A 24,685-nucleotide genomic window follows, 5' to 3' on the forward strand; every position below is an offset into this window, starting at 1 on the left:
TCAAGGCCAAGATTTTGGATCAGCTGCCACCATAATTTTTCAGAAATGTGATGACCATACCTCAAGAAATAGTTTCCTAAGTAGGCTGCAGGAATGTCTCCTGTACATGTTTGAAAGGGATTTAAGGAATGAAGCTCTTGGGGACCTATCAGTACCGTTGAGTTACCATGGGCTTCCCAAGCAAAGGGTGAGAAGTCCGGATTGCATCAGGAGTCTTCTTCGCCAAATGCAGTGAAGCAATTAGAGACTGACTTTAATTGAGGTACAGCATGCCTGGACTTTGTATCTTCTACATGACATATGAACAAGGCAATATAAAATCTGTCAAGGTTACCCAGATCTCCCTTTGTCATTGAGGGTTCTGTGTTAGGGGTTCCTGGGTGGCTTAGTCAGTTAATCATCTGCCTTCAGCTAAGGTCATGGTCCCAGGGTCCTGGGATCGAACCCTGCATCCGGGAGCCTGCTTCTCCCTCTCCCTCTCCCTGCTACTCCCCTTGTTTGTGCTCTCTCTCTCTTCTCTCTCTCTCTGTCAAATAAATAAATAAAATCTTTTTTAAAACAAAGTTCTGTGTTAAGCTAAACAGCATAAGCTTCCTCCACCTCTCAGTATTCTGCTTGAATGCAACAATAGTGAAGAGGAGAATCACGTGAACATCTAAATGATTCCCAACTTTCCAGAAGGCCAGTAGATGTACTCAGTATCTATTTCCTGCTTATTCACAGTCCTTCATTATATATCAGAAAGCATCAATCATACTTAAAATTTTCAAGGGATCATTGTAATTTGAATACCTAGGTCTAAGGTTTGACATGGAGAATATTCCCTGCCCATTTTTACTTAGAATAACATTGCATCTAAACAAATACTTAATTAACAGTATATATTGTGGTTGTCAAGGGAAATATTTATAATGTGTCTGACTTCCTATGACAGAAAATAAAATAAAATTTGAGGGGTGGGAGGTTGGGTATGAAATTTAAAGTCAAATATTGAGTCAGAAATACCATCACAGTCTATAGCCATATCACCCTGAATGTGCCCAATCTCGTCTAATCTCGGAAGCTAAGCAGGGTCGGGCCTGATTAGTCCTTGAATGGGAGAAATACCATCACAGAAATATAGATATGGTGCTTACAGAGCAACTGAACATGCTTGGCCAGTGAGAGTAGAAAAAGAAAACACTGATCCTTAGAGTGCAGTAGCTGGGCCATGCAAATAACATCCTGAAACAATGAGGCAAGCATTAATTTATTAACTGTTATTACATTCATTTTATCAATTTTATGGAAAAAAAAAACTAAGTATATTAAAAACACTGTTCTATAAGTGATTTAAAAAATAGCAGTGGGTCTGAGAGTTTGTATTTAGGAGGCTGAAATTATATTCATTACTCTTGAGGAAGCCTGTAATATTTCTCTGCTGTACTATGAGCATGCTTAGATTGGTTCTATATTATAAATGTAGTATTGAAAATGCCACAAGACATGGTATTATGCAAATGCATGGACTGATGTCTTACTTGGAAGACCTACTATTTTCTATATTTTTAATCATGTTTCTAACTTTACCATGTGTGCCATGTATGGATATGTGGTATGTGGGGGTGAGAGCTGTAAATGTTGGAGGAGATGGATGTTCTAAAAGATTCAGCAAAAGAAAAGCTTCCAATTATCAGATTCCTAAAGGGCTCTTCCTTCCAGCACCTCCCCTTCCCATTCTCCAACTTCCACTGCTTATACAAACCTTACTAAAATACCAAGGATTTCTTATAAAACAATTTGGGACTATTAGCTATGGCCAATAGCATTTTTTGTTTTTGACAGAAATCCTGTCACCAGAATCAAATCTTTGATCTCTTGGGATGCCTTCAGGGCAAAACTTTCTCTGGAGCCATTATTAAGCTGGGAAGTTTATCGTAATACTCAAGGTTCTTTTTAGAGTCTGAGGTGTCCTTCATTCTCTAGTGTAAAAAGAACACTAGGTAGGCTTTTGAAGCCCTGGGCTTTAGTGCTGGGTTTACTGTTTATCAACTGAGACTTTGAACAGATCATTTAACTTCTCAGAATATCAATTTATTTTTCTGAGAAAGAGAAACGTCACTGATGGGTTGTGTTCTGGGTTCACCTAGTAAGAAGAAGAGAATGGTAGACAGTTGGTATGTTGGGAGGCATAGGTCTCTGGAGAGAAAGTGCCATGATTTGTAGCATTTGTTGATGTCCATGGTGTAAATACTCATAACATGGCCAATGTCAAGCTACCAACTTGATTTCACTGGATGTGGAACTAAGAAGAGATATACAGTAGTGCATGATTATTTTGCATTTCCTTATAGGTATCTTACAGATAAAGTAGATGAAAATAACCTCAAATGCATGGATAATAGTAAAATGTAGTGAAATAACTTGAAAGTAATGTTTTGAGTATTTATTACCTTTGTTTTTATTTATTTTTATTTATTTTTAATTTTTATTTATTTATGATAGTCACACACAAACACACAGAGAGAAAGAGGCAGAGACATAGGCAGAGGGAGAAGCAGGCTCCATGAACCGGGAGCCCGACGTGGGATTCGATCCCGGGTCTCCAGGATCGCGCCCTGGGCCAAAGGCAGGCGCCAAACCGCTGCGCCACCCAGGGATCCCCTACCTTTGTTTTTAATAAAATTTATTTAGGGGTACCTGAGTGGCTCAGTTGGCTGAGTGTCTGACTCTTGGTTTCGGGTCAGGTCATGATCTCAGGGTTGTGAGATTGAGCCTTGCATCGGGCTCTGTGCTCAGCTCAGAGGCTACTTGAGAGATTCTTTCTCTCCCTCACCCTCCCTCTCTACTCCTCCTGGCTCCTTCTACTAGGCTCTCTCTCAAATAAATAAATGAAATCTAAAAAAAAAAAATTAATAATAATAAAATAAAATGTATTTAATTATAAGCTTATATAACTTAGCTTTTAAGAATGTTGTTAATCAGCTCAGAAAGTTTCTGAAATTTTAAAAAATTGTTCTCACAATCCAGTACAAAGAACTCTAACATACCACTAGTGGGTTGATTTTTTTTTTTAATATGACAAACGAACCAGAGAATAATAGATAATTAATTCTTAAATAAAATCTGAGAAAGCCTTTGGGACAATGCTTATTACTTCAATGAGAAGATATAGGATCTTGGATGGGTAGAAATTAAGAATAAAATGCAAAAAAGCATCCACACTGATATGCAGGATTTTGGCATCAGTAGCTTTTGTTTTTTTCTCTTAAGTCAAAGCAGCTATAAAAAGCTTAAAGTAAGAAAAAAATGTTTCAGTGTCATTATCTGCAAGTATACAACAAGTAAGGAAGACGAATGCCATGTGATTTCACTCATGTGGAATCTAAAAAACAAAATAAATGAATAAACAAAAAACATTATCAGACCTGTAAATACAGAGAACAAACTGATGGTTGCCACGGTGGTGGGGTGCAGGGTGGACAAAATGAGTGAAGGGGATGGGGGGAGACAAGCTTCCAGCTACTAGAAGGAGTAAGTAAGGAATAAAAGGCACAGCATAGGGAATCTAGTCAGTGACACTGTGATAGGGTTGTGACACAGTGACTATACTTAGGCTGGGCATAGCAAAAGGGACAGAGATGTGGGATCGCTCTGCTGTACGCCTAAAACTAATGGAACATTGTATGTCAACTGTACTCAAATTTTTTAAGGAAAAAAATTTAAGCAGCTAGAAAAGGCTTAATCAAGTAAGAAAAAAATGCTTTAATGTGATCGTTTGTGAGTGTGTTGTCACATTGTTATCACTATCGTGGTTATAATCTGATTAAGTGGTGCTCTGTTTCACCACAGGAGCTGCTTGTAAATGTAACTAAATGTTCAACCCTGGAGGCTGGTTCTAAGAAACAGGAAAATCTTTGAAGGAAAGAGCAGGGGTCTGAGATGTTTGTTTTGCCAACAGTTTTGGTTTTAAGATGATCCATGAATCACTCAACTAGGGAGAATGTGAGAGATCTCTCAAGGAGAACAAGGATAAACTATTAGGAATCTGGGCTGGGCAGAGGTCTCATGTGGCCTTTAAAAGAATCAGCCAACAAGGATTTACTGAACAGATGGGTATCTCTAAGCCACCGAGAGACAACAAGGGGGAAGGCTGGCCCAGAAGACAGGATCTCTTCTCATGTCACCGTGAATAAACAAGCAGACATTATGTAATCCTATCGCCACAACAGACTAATAATGTCTCTAGACTGATGGATTTCATGAATTTCAACTATCACCAAAGTTTAATTCTGTCAAGTAAAGACCTAAAAGGAAAACAAAAACAAAAATAAAAACAAATACACTATTATCATTACCATTTAATGACAGAAAAAGTATTCTCACAGCTCGGACACAAAATCACAGCTGTAATCTCAGGAAAAAAAAAAAAAAGCCAAACCATTACATATTAAATCAATTCGTGTTTATGAACACTTCCCTATTGTTGTCCTTATTCTCCTTACTAAAGCACGAACTAGTAACATTCCCCGGGTTGGCAACCGGCCTGCAAATAGTACGTGGGAACGTCTGAGCCGAGGTCTTAAATTCTGGAAGGGCACCACCTTTTCCTTATCGCCCCGGCTGGTATCTGACAGGGCGGTGAGCAACGGAATTAAAGGCAGGAGAGGCTCCCGGCATTGCTGCAGCGGCCGCTACCACCTCTCAGGCCTGGCTCTGTCATTTCCTGGCTGGGGGACCAGGGCAAAGTGTCGAAGCACTCTGTCTCGGAGGTGGTGGTGGCGGTGCCAGCTGCACAGGCCTGCGGCAGGGACTGCGTGAGGGAGTTCAGCCCTGGAGGGTCCTGTTAGAGAGAGTCTAACACAAGGTCACGTACGACAAAGACCCCAGGACCACATTTATGGGCCAGTCTTCACCCCAGAAGCCTGAGAACCTAAGGCGCTAAGGCTACCTTGTGAAAAGAGTAATAACCCCCATTTGTTGAGCTGCTACTGCATTTCAGGAACCACTTGAACACTTCAAAGTAGTTTTAATCCTCCTGCTTGTATGAAGGATGAAACTGAGGTTAACAAAGGCCTGTGGTTTGCTGAGACCCCACACCTTAAAAAAAAAAAACCAAAAAAAAAGATTTAAACAGGCCATTTAAGAATATCTCAGTTTTTAAAAAATTTCACAAAGCAGACACACTATAGAGTATCAGTGTTACAAAAACTATATGGATGGGGCACCTGAGTGGCTCAGGTCATGATCTTTGGGTCCTGGAATGGAGCCTCAGGTCCAGATCCCTGCTCAGAGGGGAGAAAGAGTATCTCTCTCTCTCTCTCTCTCTCTCTCTCTCTCTCTCTCCTTCTCTCTCAAATAAACAATCTTAAAAAAAACTATTTGGGTAATAATTCCCCTAATGCAGGAAATATTTTCTTTTAGAATACTTAGTACTTGACCAAGAAGCTAAAAGGAGAGAAAGATGTGAGTATATTCTTTGAAGGCCAACAGCATGGACCTTATGACGTTAAGAGGATAAGTAAAGTGGCCGCAGAAGAGAGAGTACAAAGCTCCACATGATTGTTCAAAACAGACAGGGTTTGCAAGCCCCAGAACCTATTGTGAATTGGTGGAGAAAATTGGACATAAAAACATCAAGGAGGGGATCCCTGGGTGGCGCAGCGGTTTGGCGCCTGCCTTTGGCCCAGGGCGCGATCCTGGAGACCCGGGATCGAATCCCACGTCAGGCTCCCTGCATGGAGCCTGCTTCTCCCTCTGCCTATGTCTCTGCCCCTCTCTCTGTGACTATCATAAATAAATAAAAATTTAAAAAAAAAAAAAAACATCAAGGAGTATAGGGCTTCTGGGGAATTGGAGAGTATTGGCCCCACTGGAGGCATTAAAATTCCTTTTTTCTTTCTCTAAACACTAGCTGGCCCAACAGAACGCATCTGCAGACCATGCATTCATAGCCCCTGAGACAATAAATGCCACAAAATAAGGGAGAGCTCATCCGAAGCCAGGGTGGACAGGGAGGTCTATGGAGGAACCGGGATGTGAACTGCAGATAAAGGATGGACCCGACTAGAAAGCAAAGGGTTTTCCAAGCAGGAGGACCAGAGGGAATAGAAAGTTGCAATCAGGAAAGTGTGGGGAATATTTAGCACGTGACAAGCAAACCAGTTTAAGTAAGTCCCATTCAGCACAACGTGATTGAACCAAGGACTAGGGACTAATGAGGCAGTAAAGCAAGACTCGGGGCACAGGGCTGTGAACACCAGGCACAGGGTATGGAATCCGACCTGGAGGAACGGGAGTCACTAGAGGTTACTGAGCAAGAGAGTGATGCCATCAAAGCAATGTCTTAAGAAGACTGACACAGCAGTAGTGAGAAGAATGAGGAGAAGAGGGGAGCCCGAGGTAGGCGGCTGCTCCCCACTGCGCTGGGGCTCAGGTAATAAAGGACTTGTTCGGTGGCAGGGAAGATGGATGAGGAGAGATGGATGGGAACATGACTGGACAGGGAAGGTGATGCAAAGGAAGCGAGCTCTACTTGGACTGAAAATGACTATTCTACTGGACTAAGTGGTTTGGCCTAGTCATTGTCTGGAAAAGCAGCCGGACTTCAAACCCCAGCTCTGCCACTTGGTAGGTGGGAGGCCTTGGGCAAGTTGCTTAACCTCCATGCCTCTGTTTATACACTTTCAAGGTGACCATGGCCCTATTCAGCTTGGCATATGGATAACCATATAATGCTTCAGAAGTCTGGAGTGCGGTGAGCTCTCAATAGCCAGCACACACTCTTGCTCACTCTTCACTTCCCTTCTGAATACAGTGCTGAGAATGGTCATGAGGGGTATACAATTAAGACACCAGGTGACAAGTTCCATTTAGATACAATCTTTGGTTGGGTTTTTGCCTGAAAGCATAAAATACCTTTGGCACCACCCAAGACGCTCCTGCTGGAGGATCACAGATCTTTCATGCATGGCTGGTTCTTTTCAAGCACTCGGTGGACGGTAGCCAGCACTGGCCACCACACTAAGAGGTGAAGAGGGGGTGACACAGCCTGGAATGTGGCCTCCCAGACCTGCCTTACCTGACTCTCATTCTGAACTATCAGAGGCCTTCTTGAAAGAACAGTGTTGTCTCTCTCCTGGTCTCTGGTGTCCCGGGGCCTGAGAGGTGCCCCTGTATACACTGAACTTCAGGACTTTGATGCCATCATCTCCCACCGGCCTGTCTGATGCCTGGTCTCCCTTGACTCATTGGAGTAGCAGTGGAATAAGAACCCCTTTTGTCTGCACTAAGCAACCCCCCACCCACCCACTAATAGCCTTATGAGGTGCCACTGTTGCATTTAGGACAAAATCCCAGCATTCCTGGGAGACACCTGGATTGAGCACAGCCACTGGTAAGAAAGATGTTCTTTAGGACCTATGAAGGTCCTTTATGTTGGGAGGGGAGGAGGCATTGCTCTGACCAATCACTACTGCTAGCCCGGTTGCCCCACAGTAATGAGGTCAGGGAGTGGTTCTTAGGGCCGTGTCGGCCAGGACAAGAAAGCAGGTGCACAGCAGTGCTGACCAGGCCTGCAGTGGGACCTCCACCCAAGGAGAAAACAGATCTGAATGAAACTGCTCAGACCCCCTGAGGGCTTCAGAGGCGATGTGGTCATCACTGTCCCACTCTTGGCCCTTGTCTGGACCCTTCAGGAGGGGCCAATGTACAGAAAAGGGACCTCTTCCTCCTCGTTGCCTCTCATCTCATCCTACAAGAGGGCAGGGCTACTTGTCATCAAGTCAAATTATCTTGAAGGTCATCAAAAATGATCAACTGGGCTTTGTCTCCTTATCCAAGGAAACAGGAGAGTATAATAATCAACCTAGTGAATGCTTCACTATGTGCCAGGCAGGATTCTAAGTCTGAAGTCCTCACATCAGCCTAGTGAGCTTAGGACTACAGTAACCTCCACTTCCGCACAGGTTTATGACCCAGCTCCAAGAATGTCCTCATCTCTGAAATGGCAATGGTAGAGCTTCAACAGCTAATGATAGAGAGGGATGCACAAAACCTGAAAAATTATTTTTCTTAGTTCTAGTTTGGTGCCAATAGATGGTTTATTAAATGACTATTTTTTTACACAGTCCTTGATACCTCTCCTAATAGTTGTCAATATGTCAACTCCAGAAGCCCATGATTTAGAGTTAGGGAAGGGCCCGAATCAGTGGAGCTCTCTAGGGCTCCTCCAGGGAACATAGTTCCCACTAGCCACAGTGATGAGGCATCTTTGGCCTGTTGTGAATGTTGCATATGAATGAGGAAGTTCAGAGAGAGATGAGGAGGTAAGATGTGGGATGGAAAGAATCGAGGAGGCTGTGGTCCCTAAGGTGATATGAGAAAGTAGTAGGAATACCCTGTACATTATGGACTGAATGTTTGTGTCCCACTAATTGATCTTTACTTAAACTCAAATCCATATGTTGAAGTCCAAACCCTCCAGTGTGGTTCTATGTGGAAATGGGGCCACTAAGGAAGTAATTAAGTTAAATGAGGTCACAAGGGCGGGGCCCTGATCTAATAGGATTAGTGTCCTCATAAGAAGAGACACAAGAGCCCCTCCTCCTCTACTTGTCTATCTCTATCTTGTGATGAGAAAAATAACTTTTGTTTTCTGTTGTTGCCTAGGCATTTTACAGTATGGTAACCTTACATCCACAGACATTTAGACAAGGACTTTAGGAATCCTGCCATAAGTTCCTGCTTTGTTTTTCACAGGGCACTCTATAAAATAACCACTTGGGAGTTAAGCCTGTGAAAAGTTAGTGACTTCTGACCCTACTGCCTTATAAATAACAGGTGCTTGCTATCTTGACATCTATCTCATGCTGACTCATGACCTGGGTCAGAGGATTGCCTTCCTCCCACCCTACACCTTCATTGCATTTCCTGCCCCACACATACACACCTGTTTCTGGGACTTGTAAGTAATCTATCTTGTGACTTGACTTCCTTTGTGTAAGTATATTGAAATTGTGCCTTCAATCCAAAGAACCCCAGGGTTTTTACTTTCCCACAGTGGCAACTCCAATGCCAAGGGAGCTACCTGCCAACATGTGTGGGTGCCTTGTGTTTCTCATTCATAAGATCGTACTCTGCCTGTTGTTAATTCAGTACACTAGCCCCATCTTTCCAACACATACCTCTATCTCTGTCTCTGTCTCTCTCTGCACAAGCATGCACCCAGGAAAGGACAAGTGAGGGTATAGCAAGAAGGCAGCCTTCTATAAGCCAAGAGGAAAGCTCTCACTAGGAGCCAAACTGGCAGGCATATTGATCTTGGACTTCTAGCCTGTGAGAAAACTTTCCAAAACTGTGAGAAATTAATTTCTGTTGGTTAAGACCCCCAGTCTGTGGCATTCTGGTATGGCCGCCCAGATGGGCTGAGACAGCCTGTGTTTCCTGAAGGTTTCCTGACCCCACCCTTCATTCCTGGCAGGCCCTCCCTGACCCCTCTCCCAACCCCCACTCCCACCTCCAGCTGGGAATCACATCCTACTCAGTCTTCGCAAACCGGGGCACCCAGTGTGAATGGCATTTGTGGTGCTATCCAGGAACTTCACTGGCAGTGGTAGCCACAGCAGGACCAGGGAAACATCACTTGGACCATGAGAATCACTGTTTCTCCAGCTTAAAACAAACTGTAAGTAACTTCCCAGATAATGAAGCAGCTTTTTACAATCCTGAGGCAACTAGAGATGCTTGAAGCTAGTCAGTTTGCTTAGAATGCCAGAACCTAAGGAGTTCTTTGGAGTGGCAAAACTGACCTAGAATCTCTTCAAACTGGGCAAGCGACCTAACAATATGAGTCACTGAGGCCAACTGTGTAACTGTGTAGAGCTGTAGAGATGCATGATAATAGTATTCCTTGAGAGTTCTTTCCTTACCTGCCACATCAAGGTTTATCATTCATTATAATATATTATTTTCTAATTCCTATAAACTTCCCCTTTGCTGGGCAGAAATTCTTGAGTTCTCTCATGGGTACCATTCAAGCAGTACGATTCATCACAACCACTAATTGATCTTTACTTAAACTTGCCCTAGGAAAACAGAAAGTCCTCAGAGAATATGGATATGTGCAGTGTATGTTGGTTGAATCATAAACAGGAAAAGGTTTCTGTGGGATGTATTTTTAATGAGAACACATTGTTATACTGCGAGCATGTGGCATTCTTGCTTAAGAGAAACATTTACAAGAACACATACACATTTATATCCAAACACCAAATGAAGTAGATACTTTAAATGACCAGTTTGCACCAGAAATAAAATATATTATACAAAACAGGGGTTATATCCACAGTCATTAATCTTCATTTTCTACACAAAACAATAAATTAAATCACATTATATGCAGATAGTTCTACTTACATTAGAATAATAAACTGTAGCTTGTGCGGCTTTCATTTTATTTTTCTACCATACTTCTGGTAGATCTGTATTGTTTGGTAGTCCCATATTTAAAATAACAATGAGTAATATGGCCCAGAAGACAAGGGCTGCAGAAGTAATCCTCCACAGTATCTATTCCATGTCCTCTTGGTTTCAACTATTCACCGTGAACAAACAGGGAACAAAGCTCAGACTCCCAGGACCCAACAAAAAGTCTGCAAACTCACAGCATCTCCAGGTTGTTGAGGGCACCCCATTGCTGTCTTGTAAGTAAGACACACCACACTGGACTTCTTCAGATGTTGGCATTGAATACTAAATAGGGTATCCTGTTTTGAAATCCAAATTTTCCTCTTTCTCGACATTTTCTGCCCAGTGATTGTGTGCTATCACAGCTTTGGTCCCCTAGCAAATAAACAATTTGGTAGTCCATGTTACGACTTACACCTTTTGTTGGAAGGGCCTTTATTCCTGTGCATAAAATGTAGGTCTTTAAACACGTGAATCAAAGCAACAGCATTTTTGCTAACTCTTAGTTTTGCTTGTTCAAATCTCTCCCTTAAGAATCAATCCACACCTGATACATCAAAGAGCTATTATAACATATGGATTTTTACTTCTGAGATTCAGCTTCCATTGAAACCCTTTCACCATGTTTGAAGTAGCTTAAAACATGAACATTAACTGCATCAGCTGGTTTAGAATTGCTTTACCTTTGGTCTGAATTAACATTAGTGGTTAATGAAAAATTTGAACAAACTCCAATCCAGCACCTTTTGAAAGTCATTTTAATCCTAGAGTCTAGCTGTGGGGTATGCTTGTAAGAGACATTTGTGAAATCTACATGCTGAAAACCAAAGCAAGGCTTGTTGGAATATATGCACATCACAGGCTTGTCCTGCGTGTGTGGTCAAGTTAGCATAAGGGTTCTGATCCAAAGCCAGCTACATTCTTATAGGCAGCACTGTTTTGTCTTCTTTCCCTCTGAGGAAGCACAGAGGTCCTACTCACAAGTTGCTACCTGCTTGGGCAAGATGCCGATGCATCTTGGAGCCACGATGGATGGTGGAGGGGGGAGTGAGGGAGGAAGGGTGGGAAGGACAGTGGCAGCTTGCGATGCCACCCTCTTCTGTTTCTTTCAGAGGATCAAGCTCCTGATTCTTCTGGCTGGGTGTGTCCCAAGCTTCTTGCTGAGTCTGGCTGTTGAAGATGGGCTAAATTATTGGGTATTCTGTAGTTCTAAAGACCAACTGAAAAAGAAACAGATCCCTCTGAACAGCACCTTCTCATTCTCTATGCTTCCACACTGCCCCAAAAACATATTCCATGTTTTCAGTTTCAGTTTTTTCCACTGAAGAAGAAATTTAGCCCGTTTTCAGCTTCCCCATAAAGCGCTAACCACCAGGGCATAACTAAACAGAACCCATGAAATATAGATCGAGGGGCCTAATTTTGGTTGGTGTTTGGTTTTATACTGTATCCACTCAGGATCTGGGCTCTTTGTGTCCCAAGAAACATAAGTATGCATTCTTTTCAGTTTATAAATACTCCCTTAATACTGGTGGTATAATATTTTATTTGGCCTCCTAAAGAGACTTCCACAAATAGTCCTGTATACTCACTCACAAGGAGGTGGTGATGCCACGGGAAGCTCATTTCTGAATTGTCACTGTCTGTTGAGGTCTATACAATAGCTTCAATTTTACTGCCAATGGCATAACTTACACTTCCAAAATCAGGAATAATCAGAAAGAAAGTGGTAAAACTGGGACAAAAGGGGCACAGGTTCCTTGAATAAGTTAAGGACCCTAGAACCTGTAAACAGGGAGAACTGATGGGATATTCTAAAGCAAAAGTCTGAATTTTAAGGAAGAGGAGAAAAGGAGACATTCTCTTTCCATACATTTCTCTTCTCCCTCTGTTAAATATAGCTTCTGAAATGTAAAACAAAAACAAAAACTATTTCAGAGCCTATGGAACTATGTCTGTGGTTCAGGAAAGGATAAGCTGACAGTTCTGGGAAGTGTAATGTTGTAGGGGCTTCCTCATGGAAACTATAGTCATCTGCGGGCAGATACGCGATTGATACAGAAAATTATTTCTGGATAAAAGTGATTATCTGGAGAAAACTTTTATTTTTGAGCCCAGAAAAAAAAAATCTACAAAGTTGACAATGATAACCGTAAAACCTATACTTATTTCCAACACAATGAGTATATACTTTCTGTATATACGCCATATATACGCCGTATATACAGAAAGTAAATACTCATTTTGACCTATATAAATATCATCTTGTTTGGCCAGATGAGAAAATACTGATAAAGCTTCCCTTTTAAAATCTGAACACCCTAGACTTCAGGGTAAAAATTTATAGGCTGATTTAAGAACTAAAGCCCTATTTACTTTGCTATATGATTATCTGGCTTCTGGTGAAATACGAATGATTAGTTGTCAAAGATGCTGCTTAGCAGTTAGGAATTTAAGTCCCAGATTATAATCTCCAGCGATCTTAACCCAAGGTACGCTTGGGACAAACACCTACACTTGTGAGATCTACATGCTCTTTACAAGCGAAGTTTTCCAACTTAATGGAGTTTTGGTGACTCATATGATGATTTTCAGGAGGAAAGAAGTGGAAATAGACATGTAAATAAGCAATCAATCTTAAGAACCCCAGAACTGCTTTAACTTTGGAACAGAATGGCATGTATCTATGAAACCTCATGATTTGTCCTGCCATCTTTAAAAAACTAATGCCTTATTTCTACCATTTTATCTGGGGATATAATATTAAGTTTAGAACTATTCCTCAAAAAAAAAAAAAAAAAAAAGAACTATTCCTCTACCTGAAGTAGAAATAAAAGATATTTGCTTTAAAAATGTTACAGTTATCAGGCCCCTATATAAATTCCAGAAGGGTTCGAAATGTTTATATCCAAAGACTGCAACCAGGTAGAGTGATTTTCTCCCTGTACATAGGCTTGAAATTTACATTTTTTTCACAAACACAAGATAGTATAAAATGAATATCTCTAAAACACATTGAAAACATCATTGAAAAATAAAACTGAGAGAGAAATAAGCTCTCAATTCACACAAAAAAATATGGATGCAAACCTTCCATTCTGTTTTCACTCTGAAGATTTCTGAGCTGTTAAATGTTTTCTCTCCTATATTTCACTTCCCAAACTCTCCGCCTACATTGGAATTTCTGGAGCTTGCCTTTCTTGCCTTCTTTTTCCATCTTTTTTTTGAAGTCAGCACTTTTTCCTTTGCATCCTCCTGGAGAACTACAACATAGTCATTTCTGTTGATCATAACTCATTCTGTTATCATGCTCTCCAGCTGCCCGAATCCCGTTTTTTAAATGTAGAGGGGAACTATGCTTCACACAGAAATCATCGATTCACTGAAATAAGCCACTTGGCTGGCTGAAATAATAGTGACAGAGGCAGACTCCTTCAGGGAAGCATGCTCAGCCAGCTTCCAAGATATTCAGCTTTCACCCTGCCTGCCTCTACTACTACCTGTGTGGATTACCACCTTCATCACTACCAGGGAATTGCTTGAACTCCCCTATTCTCCTCCCTATACATGGTCTTTTATAGTCACTAAGGTAATTTTAGAAACTATTTTCCAGATGTTCAAAATGTTACTGAGGAAAGCCCCGAGTGACATAATTACAAGATGGTACACTAATTTGGCAACTCCCTATTCTCTTACCATTTTCTCTAAAAACTATCAGCAAAAATGGCAACCTGAGTTTAAACCTATGTATAGAGTACTGGGTACAAAGGAGATATTCAGATATTCAATACTTATTTAACTTTGTCCAAATCCCTTATATCTACACCTAACCCGCTATTGCATGGGTTATTAGTGGATGACTATAACACTGTATAAAGTTGTCCTTGAGGAAAAAGGGCTGCCTTAAACCCTAGTTAATTCTAATAAATTCCACCCCTTTATGTTGAAACTTATCATTTGACCAGAACTGGAAGAGGTCTATCCCTAAAATAATTTTTCATTTAAAACAGAAAAATGGGGTGGGGTGGGGTAACTGGGTGATGGGCACTGAGGAGGGCACTTGATGGGATGAGCACTGGGTATTATACTATATGTTGGCAAATTGAACTTCAATGAAAACAAATGAAAAATTTTTGAAAAAAATAAAACAGATAAATTGATGTACTCCTGTAAAGTCTGCGATCTGAATACATTTCTAGATCTCCGTAATTAAAGCAGCAATTGGCATTTGGCTATGGCCAAGGGGGAGAGGGAAACAAGGGGAAAAAGTGAAGCATCTTTCATTGCTGGTTTGTTGTACACTTATATTTTGCTTTTAAAATATAAGTGGAATTTAATTTTCAAAATGAAAAAATAGACACATTTTCTAATAGCAAAATATAAGATTAAAATACCTAAAAATAAAGTGTTAGTGTGAAATAGGGCTTTTTTTTTTACATTAAAAAGTGAAACATTTTAGACTTGCTTTTCTTATATAAATCCTCTTATCTTATTAATAGTTACAACTTTCCAGAATAGCTTTTATGAGACACTGAAGGAGACAGGCAGGAAATCCTTTTTCAAGATACGAAGTCAGGACCTAAATATATACATTGGACAGAGCAGTCCTCAACTTCAAATCTGTCCATCAGCACTAGAAAAAGGAACACTGTATTTCCAACCTTGAGATTTTTCATTACATTTTCCTCTTTTTGGATGTTAAATTTTTCCAAGAATATTCTACTTTTAAAAACTTTATTCTAGCTATAAAACATTTCATTTAAGAAAACCACATTTTTGTAGCCTTATGTGACATGCCCCCCAAAACCATCAAGATATGGAGACATCAGATTTTCAAACATAAATCTAATCATATGCCCTTGAAACAGTATGAACATTTAACAGAGTGAGGCTATATTCTCATATAGTTTGTCATGAGGTGAAAGGCCAGGAGGCTTATGGTGATTAATAACAGTTCCTGAGCTTCTTACGAAATTTTACAACAAAATGACTAACTGCTTAAAAGAATGAGTTCTTCAAGAGCGCTCCTTCTGTTCCATTGATGTCTTTCATCCCATCTATCTCCTTAAAGAATCTCGGGCCAAAAGAAAAGGCTTTCTTTTAAGCCACTGAAAAATGGGATCTGATGGAATCTTCCCGTAACTCTCGATGTTTTCCAACGTTACTTTCTTCTTGCTGGCTTCGCCTCTCAATGGTTATTCTGTATTTCTTCCTGGGTAAAGGGAAAGTGAATGTAGTAATAAAACCTTCCTTGGCTACAAAATACTATGGTTTCTCTTACAAAGAATGCCCTCAAGGGACATCTGGGTTTGGGCTGATAAATGAGAAGTGATAGAATATGAAACCCTGGTCAGAGATTAAAGCAGTGTGCCCCAAGGCGTTATGCCCTTACTCAACAAGGAAAATTGGCATGCTTTCTGAAATGCCAAAGAACAAGCCCTCCCCTTTTTTCCCTGGGTGCCTTGTGGGTTAAGTCTTGTCTTTCTGCCACAGAAGCTCTCCCTAACTCCCAGGATATGTCCGAGATAAAGATCAGATTAAGTGGACTGTGACCAAAGGAACAGGAATACAATTGTTCCCACAAAGAGTCACATACACTCAGGGTTACATTTCCATACAGAAATGAAGAAATCTTGGTCTAATGACTTGGGACTAAGCCACAAACTCAATCACCAAAGATTACAAAGGAATGGACCGCCCTCATGATTTGGGACTATCAGTATCTTGAACACACATAAATATTACAATTTTATGAGCTTTGGGGCTTAACCACAGTGGCAATTAAATGTGTGGATTCTCCAAATACTGAGCACAGACCAGCCCAAGAATGTGGACTGCTCAGACCCACCTCCTCCTCTTTGGAAGGCAAACCCAGACACCTATTTCTGAATTGGAGGAAGCTTAAGAATAGGTTAAGTTGTTTTTCCTTTGTCCAAATTCCCTCTCCACTTACGAATTTGGTGGGTGATAGGAATTTGCATCAGGATATTTGTGATCAAATGATAGCCGTGGCTCTGTGGCCCATAGAGGGATGCAATAGAATCCTGTGCCACTGCCCAGGATGCTAACCCATCAACCACCAAACCAGCTGGGTCACGAATACCATCACGAATGAATGGCTCCATTTTTTAATTACCATGCTTTTGGGGGAAAAGCAAGATACAGACAAGTGATAAGAAGGACCGTGCAAAGGTGAGTGATTAAGGCAATAAAAGAAAGTGAATTTTAAAACTTGATAAAGCAGTCCTAACCTGAAAAAGTAGAAGGCCATTAACAAGCCAGCTCCTAGTAAGGCCCCCACCACAATTCCTGTCACTGCCGATTCTTCTAGACCACCTGCTTAAAAAAGAAATATAGATAATCAGAGTTCATTTGGAGAAACAATTGGAAATGTCTCAAGTTTCAGTCCCTGGAGGGTTTATCTCAATTTCCCACTTATGGCACATTTTCCTTTTTTTTTTTGTTTTTGTTTTTGTTTTTGTTTCGTTTTGTTTTTTAAGAAAGCTTTTCTAAGGGATCCTGCACTTTCCTTTCTTTACCAAGTACAAAGCTTAATAAGCATTTAAGGAAGGACCAGATGAATGAACACAGTGCTAAAAGAGTGAGAGCTATGGGAATGAAGCAGGTTCAAGGAGGATCCGAGCAACACTGGAAATGGAGGTTTTCAGGTCCGTCCATCCACACTTGAGCTCCTAGTCAGAGAAGACAACTGGACAGACCATGGCACTGACCCAGCACATCTTATTTTCTCAGACAGATGATGACACTTCGAAGTGGTAGAAGATTTGGTGAAAAATGCATTGGGCTAGTGTTCTGTTTTTAGATGTTCTCTCGCCAAAGCCAGAGTTTCATGTCAAAATGTCCTATATAGCTTTGTGAAAATGTGAACAATCTGAAACAATCGAGTTCAGTAGTGTCCCACTTATTACATAAACATGATAAATAATGCATTATCCCATTTAATCCTCAGCCCAAAGGATTGGGTATGCTTTTTTCATTTTACATATGAGAAAATTGAGGTTTAAAGACGTAAGGGAACATTCCTACAGTCACAAAACCAGTAAATGACAAGGGTGGGATTTCAAATCCACGCCCGGTAACTCCACAGACTGTTCTTAACACATTTCTGCCTTTCTCCTTCCCATAACTATCACATACACACAAATAACATGGTTTGAAGGCTGGTCCCAAAGTAGGAAGCACACACATGTTAGCCTGCAGTGACGAACTGGGCTGAAATACCGATACTCACTTGGTTCTCCCTCACCAGCTTATCAAAGGGTCTCTCTGAAGCAACGATTTCCAACACTTTCCTCTTTGTAAGCTCCTTCTGAGAATGTCCACTTGCTTCTATATGTATGGCAAGGCTGCTCATAAATAGCATATTTTACACATATTTGCCAATTTGTAAATTTGGTCGCGTTTAAGGGACATTATCTGTTCGGTTCTGAGGGGGTAGGAGGACACGTACAAACTCAAAATCAGAAGGAGACTTGCTACACATTTAATTTGATCTTTTTATTTTCTCTAAGTGGAAGTATCAAATGTTAAGGGACTATATTATGGCAATACATGTAATAATGGGGAGAAGCCTTCTACCACTATGAAAAAATAAGAAAGACCTAGAAACCTCTGAGGCAAGTGGGCTGCCAGTTTGTGAATTCGTCCCATGGGTTTTACCAAAAGCAAGCTGGACTTTTCGGAACATGAGCTCCTAGATAACATCTGTCTTTTAAAGTTGCATTATGGTTAATACCGTAGATGGTGAAACACAGAGCAATTAAGTCTCTAAACTTACATGATTTGCAAGGAGAGCTGTTGGTGTGCTCCACAATTCTGGTTTCATCTATTCTCAGTTTTAAAGGTCCCCAAGGATATTTGACATTCGGCCGCATTTCAAAACGACCTTCTTTTCCAAAGTAATCACCAATAACCTATGTAAAGGCAAAAAAATAATTATATATATATATATATATACACACACACACACACACAAACTGAAAGCTCAAAGTTCTCTGTTTCCAGAGGAGGCACAGGGTGGGCTCCCCTATCACGCAGACGATGATGCTGCATTCTTGAGGACTTCGTCAGTCAAGATTTGCGGTCACTGGTGATGCTTTTAAGGTAAGCTGAATTTAGGGAGCACTGTGGCTCCCATGGCAGGAAAGTGGTTACATAGAAAACGATAACCTCGGAATTTATGGCTTTTCTCTTGCTCACGGGAGGAGGCACTGCTCCACTCCTCTGCCATCTGGCACACAGCTCTCACGCGGTCAGCTGTAGTAGAGCCCAAGTTACTTTCAGGGATGTGGGAGAGAGTCGGGGTCCACCTCGGAGCCAGATTAAGCCATTAGAGGTACCCAGCCTCAGACCACCCTATAAAGAGTCAAGAAGGGGGCACCTGGGTGGGGCAGCTGGTTAGGCGGCTGCCTTTGGCTCAGGTCATGAATCCCGGGGTCATGGGATCAGGCCTCACCAGGCCCCCTGCTCAGTGGGGACCCTGCTTCTCCCTCTGCCTCTGCCCATCCCCCTGCTTGTCCTCTCTCTCTCTCTCTCCTCTCTCTCTAATAAACAAATAAAATATTTTTTTAAAAAAGTCAAGAAGTCTCTTTTAGGAACATCCTGTTTCACCCTTCTCTGGCTGGAAGATTAGACCATGACTTTGGGAGTTACATTCTCCTCTCTGATGAATTTACCTATTTGCACCCCCATTTCCAGACTGAACTCTCTTTTTCAACTGGCTCGGTATTCCTGGAGACTCAATTCAAGGTCTGTCCACAGTTTCTAGTTCCAACTGAGGTTTCACCAGCTACCAGAGCCCTGATCTAGAAGTACCTTCCCGCCCAGGTTCTCGGGATCTGTTTCTCTTTCTTCTGGGCACCAGCACACCGCTCCTGAGTGGCCTGTGACATCCCTCTCTCTCCAGAAGGAGGCCCAGCCAGAGTCCACAGGCCATTTCATGTCATAGTAAAAAGAAGACTAGACAATCACCAAAATATAACAATCGCTGGCATGTGCTGAGAACTTACCGAGTACTTTACACACATTCACTCCTGAGTGCTGACAGCGACCCCATAATGGACTGTTACTATCCGCCTTTTACAGAGGGAGAGACTAGAATGTACATGAGACCCAGACCACTCCAAGCGTTAGAAAACCATTCAGGAAATGTAGCAAGTGCCTGCTGGCTCTGCTCCTCCCACAAAGGCCAAACATGTATACTAAGAGAAAAGCAGCAAGTCCCTTATGCCAGGTCACATCAAGCGCTACAAGGACATCAACTCTGGGTGGGAGCCAACCAACAAGGACATTCGACCACTGGAAACATGGGATTTCCCCACTTCGGGTCAACATGGAACCATTTCTTGAAATCTTCCAAAATACCCTCGACCAGAAGTGAGCCTTCCCTACTTGGAAACTCCCAAGATTTTCAGCTCATTTTTTATTTGAAGGCTGCTTTGGGGACAGCTATTTGGACACCAGGACACATGCATTCCTTGGAATCTCAACAAGCAGAAGGAGCAGCTGAGGCACAGTCTCGTTTGCTCACCTCCTGGGTGCCTGCTTCTGGGTCTGTCATAGCGATCACAGAGAAATCCCCGTACCGGTCTCCATTGGCATCTATGGACACCTGCCCGGCAATACCTAGAGGATGAGATGTGAAGAACTCCAAGTTAGTGACTTAAAAGACCTCCGTCCGCCAACAAAAACAAGAAAATGAATTGACAGGATTTTTTAAACAAACTCATGCCACAGGGAATCTCATCAGACTCTGAGCATTTTTGTTGGCATTTGGAAAGACATTGTAATTTCATCTGTGTCTGCATTCCTAAATTCTTAACATTTCTCCATTTAAAAATGAAAAGAAAAAGAAATAAATGACCTTCTTTGGGGAATATGTTAAAAAAAAAAAAAAAAGATTAAGGCTAATCCTGAAAGTAGCATGCTTATCCCAGAGTTTTGTATTAATTTAAAAAAAAAAAACAACTTCAAGGAGAGAAAGGTTGGAGGTGCCGTGAGCTCCTAGACTTGTCATGAGTTTGTGTTATCACTGGCCAAACATTATAAAAGAAAACTCATTCCAGGCCCAGGATTCAGCAAATGCACTTCACTATGGGCTCCAGTGATGCACAGAAGAGCAAAGGGCCTCCTTCACAGGTCATGGGAGCCAAGCGCTGAAGAAGAGCTAGTCTTTACCCCACTTGTGTTCATTCCTTTTTGTTATATTTTGTTTTGGGGGTTTTGTTTCCCCGCTTTTACTGGGATATAATCAGCACATCACTGTATGAGTTCCAAGGATATGGCGTAAAGGTCTGACTTCTGTATATTGTGAAATGATGACCACGATAAGTGTAATTGACACCCACCACCTCATAGAGATAATTAAATCATTCGTTGTTTATCCAGATGAGTTCTGGGCCATGACTAGGTGCTGAATTTAATGCTGCCACTGAGGCAGAGATGAACCAGACACGTTCCCCACTCAAGACAGGGGCAGCCTGGACTAAGCATTTCTGACTACGTGCATCTGAAACCGAGCTTTCACATCGATGAGCTCTGTGACTGTGGGCAAGGATGTAGCCCTCTGGGCCTCAGTCTTCAGGACTGTGAAAGAGGCACACTAGCACCTCCCAGCCAAGAGGCTGTTGAGAAGATTAAGTGAGCGACAACAGGCTGAGCACTTCTGCCACAGGTGTGAAAGACATTAGTTGTCTTCTTCTGCTGTGGCTACTACTGCTGTGCCTGCAATCTGAGAGAGGACATCCGACTGTGCCCACACTACTCAGAGAAGGAACTGGCATCTAGTTGGAGACTCAAGGAAGACCCAGTAAAAGAGCAGGTCTTTACAGGAATGTTAGTAAAAGTCCATGATTTAGACAAGCAGCCATCAGGGAGTAGCTCTCTCAGCAGAAAGGCTAGCCTTGTGAGTATTTAAGGGGATGAAAGCTGAAAGGAAGCAGAGGGACCATGAGGCTCTGGGGGAGGTAGCCGAAGGTGTGTCGAAGGAAGCAGTGAGGGGTAGTAAGACTGGCATAGGGTGGCCAGAGTGCCCACACGAAGGATCTGACTTTGCCCTGGCTAGCAACAGTGGCTTAGCTCATCAGTAAAAGCAAGTGTGCATCATTACTTGATACTAAATATGTCTACATTGTAATTTTCATTAACTAAAGTAAGAGAATGCATATGTCAGCCACATCCTAATTAACTAAGGCTATTTGTTTTCTTTCATTTTAAACTGTAATAGAGTTCAGTGTAATTCTTAGTGTTTCTATTGATTTGATTCTCTCCGGAAGTAAAGTGAATGTCTGGGAAAAGGGATCCCAAGGGAAAGTTCCATCCTCTGGTGTGGTTTGGAGAGGGCAAGTATTTGGGTTTACTGTCCTTTGGGTTGTGGTTTGAAGGCCCACTGATTTTTCCAGACCTTGGTCTACTTTGCCACAAACAGAATGGAGCTACCATTCATCTTGATTTGTCTTTTTAATATAGACTGGTTACAAAGGATACACCTATATTGAACGTGTTTATCTTCAACAGCCTCTACAACTTTTAAATAAGAAACATCTTTTTTTTAAAAAGCGTATTTGTCTCCAAACATATTTCCTACCCCAAACCATCTGTCATTCCGTTCAGAGGTGTTTATAAAGGTGTGTTCTGCTAAGGCTTTTGCAGAGTGTATGAGACAAAGTGGCCCTAGTAATCCAAGACCTCATTACACTTTAAGCTATTACAATTCTGCCAAGAAATGGGGTGAGAACCCTCAGGTGGCCAATTAGCAAGTGAGACTTCACCTGAGAGTATTGTGTATAAGGTGAGATTGTCAGGCTGACAGCAGAATTTTCCTGTACCTAAGTAATGAGACTTTCCACCCTCATTTCTATTGGCCTGTAGTGGACCTCAAGGTTTGAGCCACAGTCCTATTTACCTTGTCACCCTGACCTCTCACACAGAGAGGAAATTCAGCTTCTTCCCAAGCCATTTATTGAGAGCCTTGAATGATGGTCATAGGTTTCATGGTAATAAAATCCAAATTTGTCAAATAACATCCAGAGTATTTTTCCTTTGACAATTTAATGGTCACTTACAGAGCGACTATTTCTCAGAGTTCTTTTGGGGGCTACCCTCAGATTGATCAGTGTTTAGCAAATAAAATGGGCTTTCCAAACACTTCAAGCTCAAAACTTACATTGGCTTCAATTATCTTTACATTCGGACAGATAAGATTCTAAGTTTAGACTGAACTATATAGTCAATTGTTTTTGGACTCATTTCATATTGCCTGTGTAGACCTGGCCCTAGAATGGAAGCACCAAGATAGTCTATGGGAAAATTTAGTTCATGCCCTCTATACAAAACTGAATTCCAGCCCTTGTGGGCACCTGCCCTTCCCTTAACAACCTCCTTTAGAAGACCAAGAACAAATGACCACACCATGTAGCGAGGAATAGCTAAGAACGGGATGTGGCCTACCAAGGTTATGTCCACACACGCCAGTTTCTCAGTGTATTGGGCACAACTTCTGGGAAATTTGACTCTGTCCTAACATGCCCCCTGAATTATCCTATTTGATTCCAGATCCTCAACTGAAGCAGTCAGAAGCTGAGCAAGACAATCCTAGAGACTTACTTGTTCATGTCCTACAATCTATCTAAAGTTAAAGTAGATGTCACTCTAGTTTCAAGTAAGATGTGGCATTCACTAAATCCACCAAGGAGAAGTTACATCCACATCCAATTATCACCATAGCTGCTGCCCAGGCAGCTAGAACCTGACAAGGACAGGATGAGGCAGTTGAATACACTGAAGTCCCAAATGAGAAACCATATATATGTGCCCCAAATCCAGACCTGGCACTACTTGTTTGCATCACTGAAAAATTTTATCAGTTGAATTGCAAATAAATGTAGACATAGCCCCGGTGTATGAAAGGGCTCAAGGAAAGAGTTAGCATGATGCATCATCAGTCATTGGCTAGTCTGACCCCTTTGTACAGGTAATGAAAGAGAAGCCCAAAACACTGTGTCAGGGACTAAGATGCAGGTCCTGAACCCTGGTCCAGCAATCTATACTCTGTATCAAGGCGTTTTAAATGACACCCATCCACATGATCCCCATAAGGTTAAAAACTCCAGAAAGACCATGTCCCTCAAAACCTTCTAGTTGGCTCTGTATCTCACTTAGGGTGGAACCCAAAGTCCTCAGCACAGCTTCCAGGTGCACAGGATCTGCCCTCTACCCACCCGCTGCTTCTCTGAGGGTGGCTACTAACACACTGCCCCTCACACGCTGTGCTTGAGCCACACAGGCCTCTTCGTTCTTCCAGGGGAACTCAGCACTCTCTCTCTCTCAACAGGCAATGCAAGGTCTTTGTGTTTGCTGCTCTGTCTAGAATGTTCTCTCCTAAATATCTACATAATTTCTTTCACTTCCCTCAGGTCTCTACACAACTGCAACATTATTAGAGACCTTCCCTGGCCCCTGTTCCTTAAAGTAACAGTCCTCCTACCACCCACTCCTGTCACGTTCTGTCTCCCTACCCTGCTTTCTGATATAGCCCCAGAAATAGTGTATTTATTTGTTTGTCACCAATTCCTCCCCAACTACCCTGAAAGTTCAGTTGATTTCAGGGAGGTTCTTTAGTGCACTGCTGAATCCTCAGCACTTTGAACAATGCCTGGCACACAGTAGGTGCTTAAGAATATTTGATGACTGAATGAATATGAAGTTGATAGCTCCAAAGCTCCAGCAGCTGGATCATTCTCATTGACTCTCATGTCAATTTTCTTTGAGTGTGTCAGTGAAGTGAGAGGAAACAAGCACTCTGTATGCTGTTAGCAAGAATTTAGACTAGTAGACCTTGATGGAACATATTTGACAATATTTAATGCACTTTCAAAGGCACTAAAAAAAGACACCAACATACATTTGGACCCAGATATCTCATGACTAGAAATGTTCCCTGTCAGATGTACTCGCAAATATTCATCAAGATGTATAAGATGCCTGTGATAGCATTTTGCATAACAGCAAAAACTGTAAAAAACTGAAGTTATCCATCAATAGGAGACTGATTAAAGGGATCTTTGTGCAGCCATATGGCCAAAATCCATGGAACTATCATTTAAAAATGTGCTGAATCTTTGAGTGCTCGTATGGCAATTTTTTTTTACTTGATATACAATTTTAAAAAGCTGAGACGAAGAGTGGCATTCATTATATATTCCTTTTGTACAATTTTTTA

General features: G+C 41.7%; 1 protein-coding gene across 2 annotated transcripts in view; it reads right to left on the reverse strand.

Moving 5' to 3' along the window:
• Positions 1-10,138: 10,138 nt before the first annotated feature.
• NPR3 (natriuretic peptide receptor 3) overlaps positions 10,139-24,685 on the reverse strand; it is a 68,829-nt gene continuing 54,282 nt past the window's right edge. The window contains exons 5-8 of one of the 2 annotated variants that reach the window (XM_077896330.1): positions 19,997-20,091; positions 18,245-18,380; positions 16,698-16,782; positions 10,139-15,658 (exon numbers count right to left, since the gene is read on the reverse strand). In XM_077896330.1, coding sequence (XP_077752456.1) covers positions 15,547-15,658; positions 16,698-16,782; positions 18,245-18,380; positions 19,997-20,091 — 428 coding nt within the window. In that variant the 3' untranslated portion in view covers positions 10,139-15,546. Of the gene's footprint in view, positions 15,659-16,697; positions 16,786-18,244; positions 18,381-19,996; positions 20,092-24,685 lie in introns of both variants that reach the window. The other variant, XM_077896329.1, reaches the window with a different exon arrangement.

This window comes from Canis aureus, chromosome 4, assembly GCF_053574225.1.
Source record: "Canis aureus isolate CA01 chromosome 4, VMU_Caureus_v.1.0, whole genome shotgun sequence".
Taxonomy (NCBI): Eukaryota; Metazoa; Chordata; class Mammalia; order Carnivora; family Canidae; genus Canis; species Canis aureus.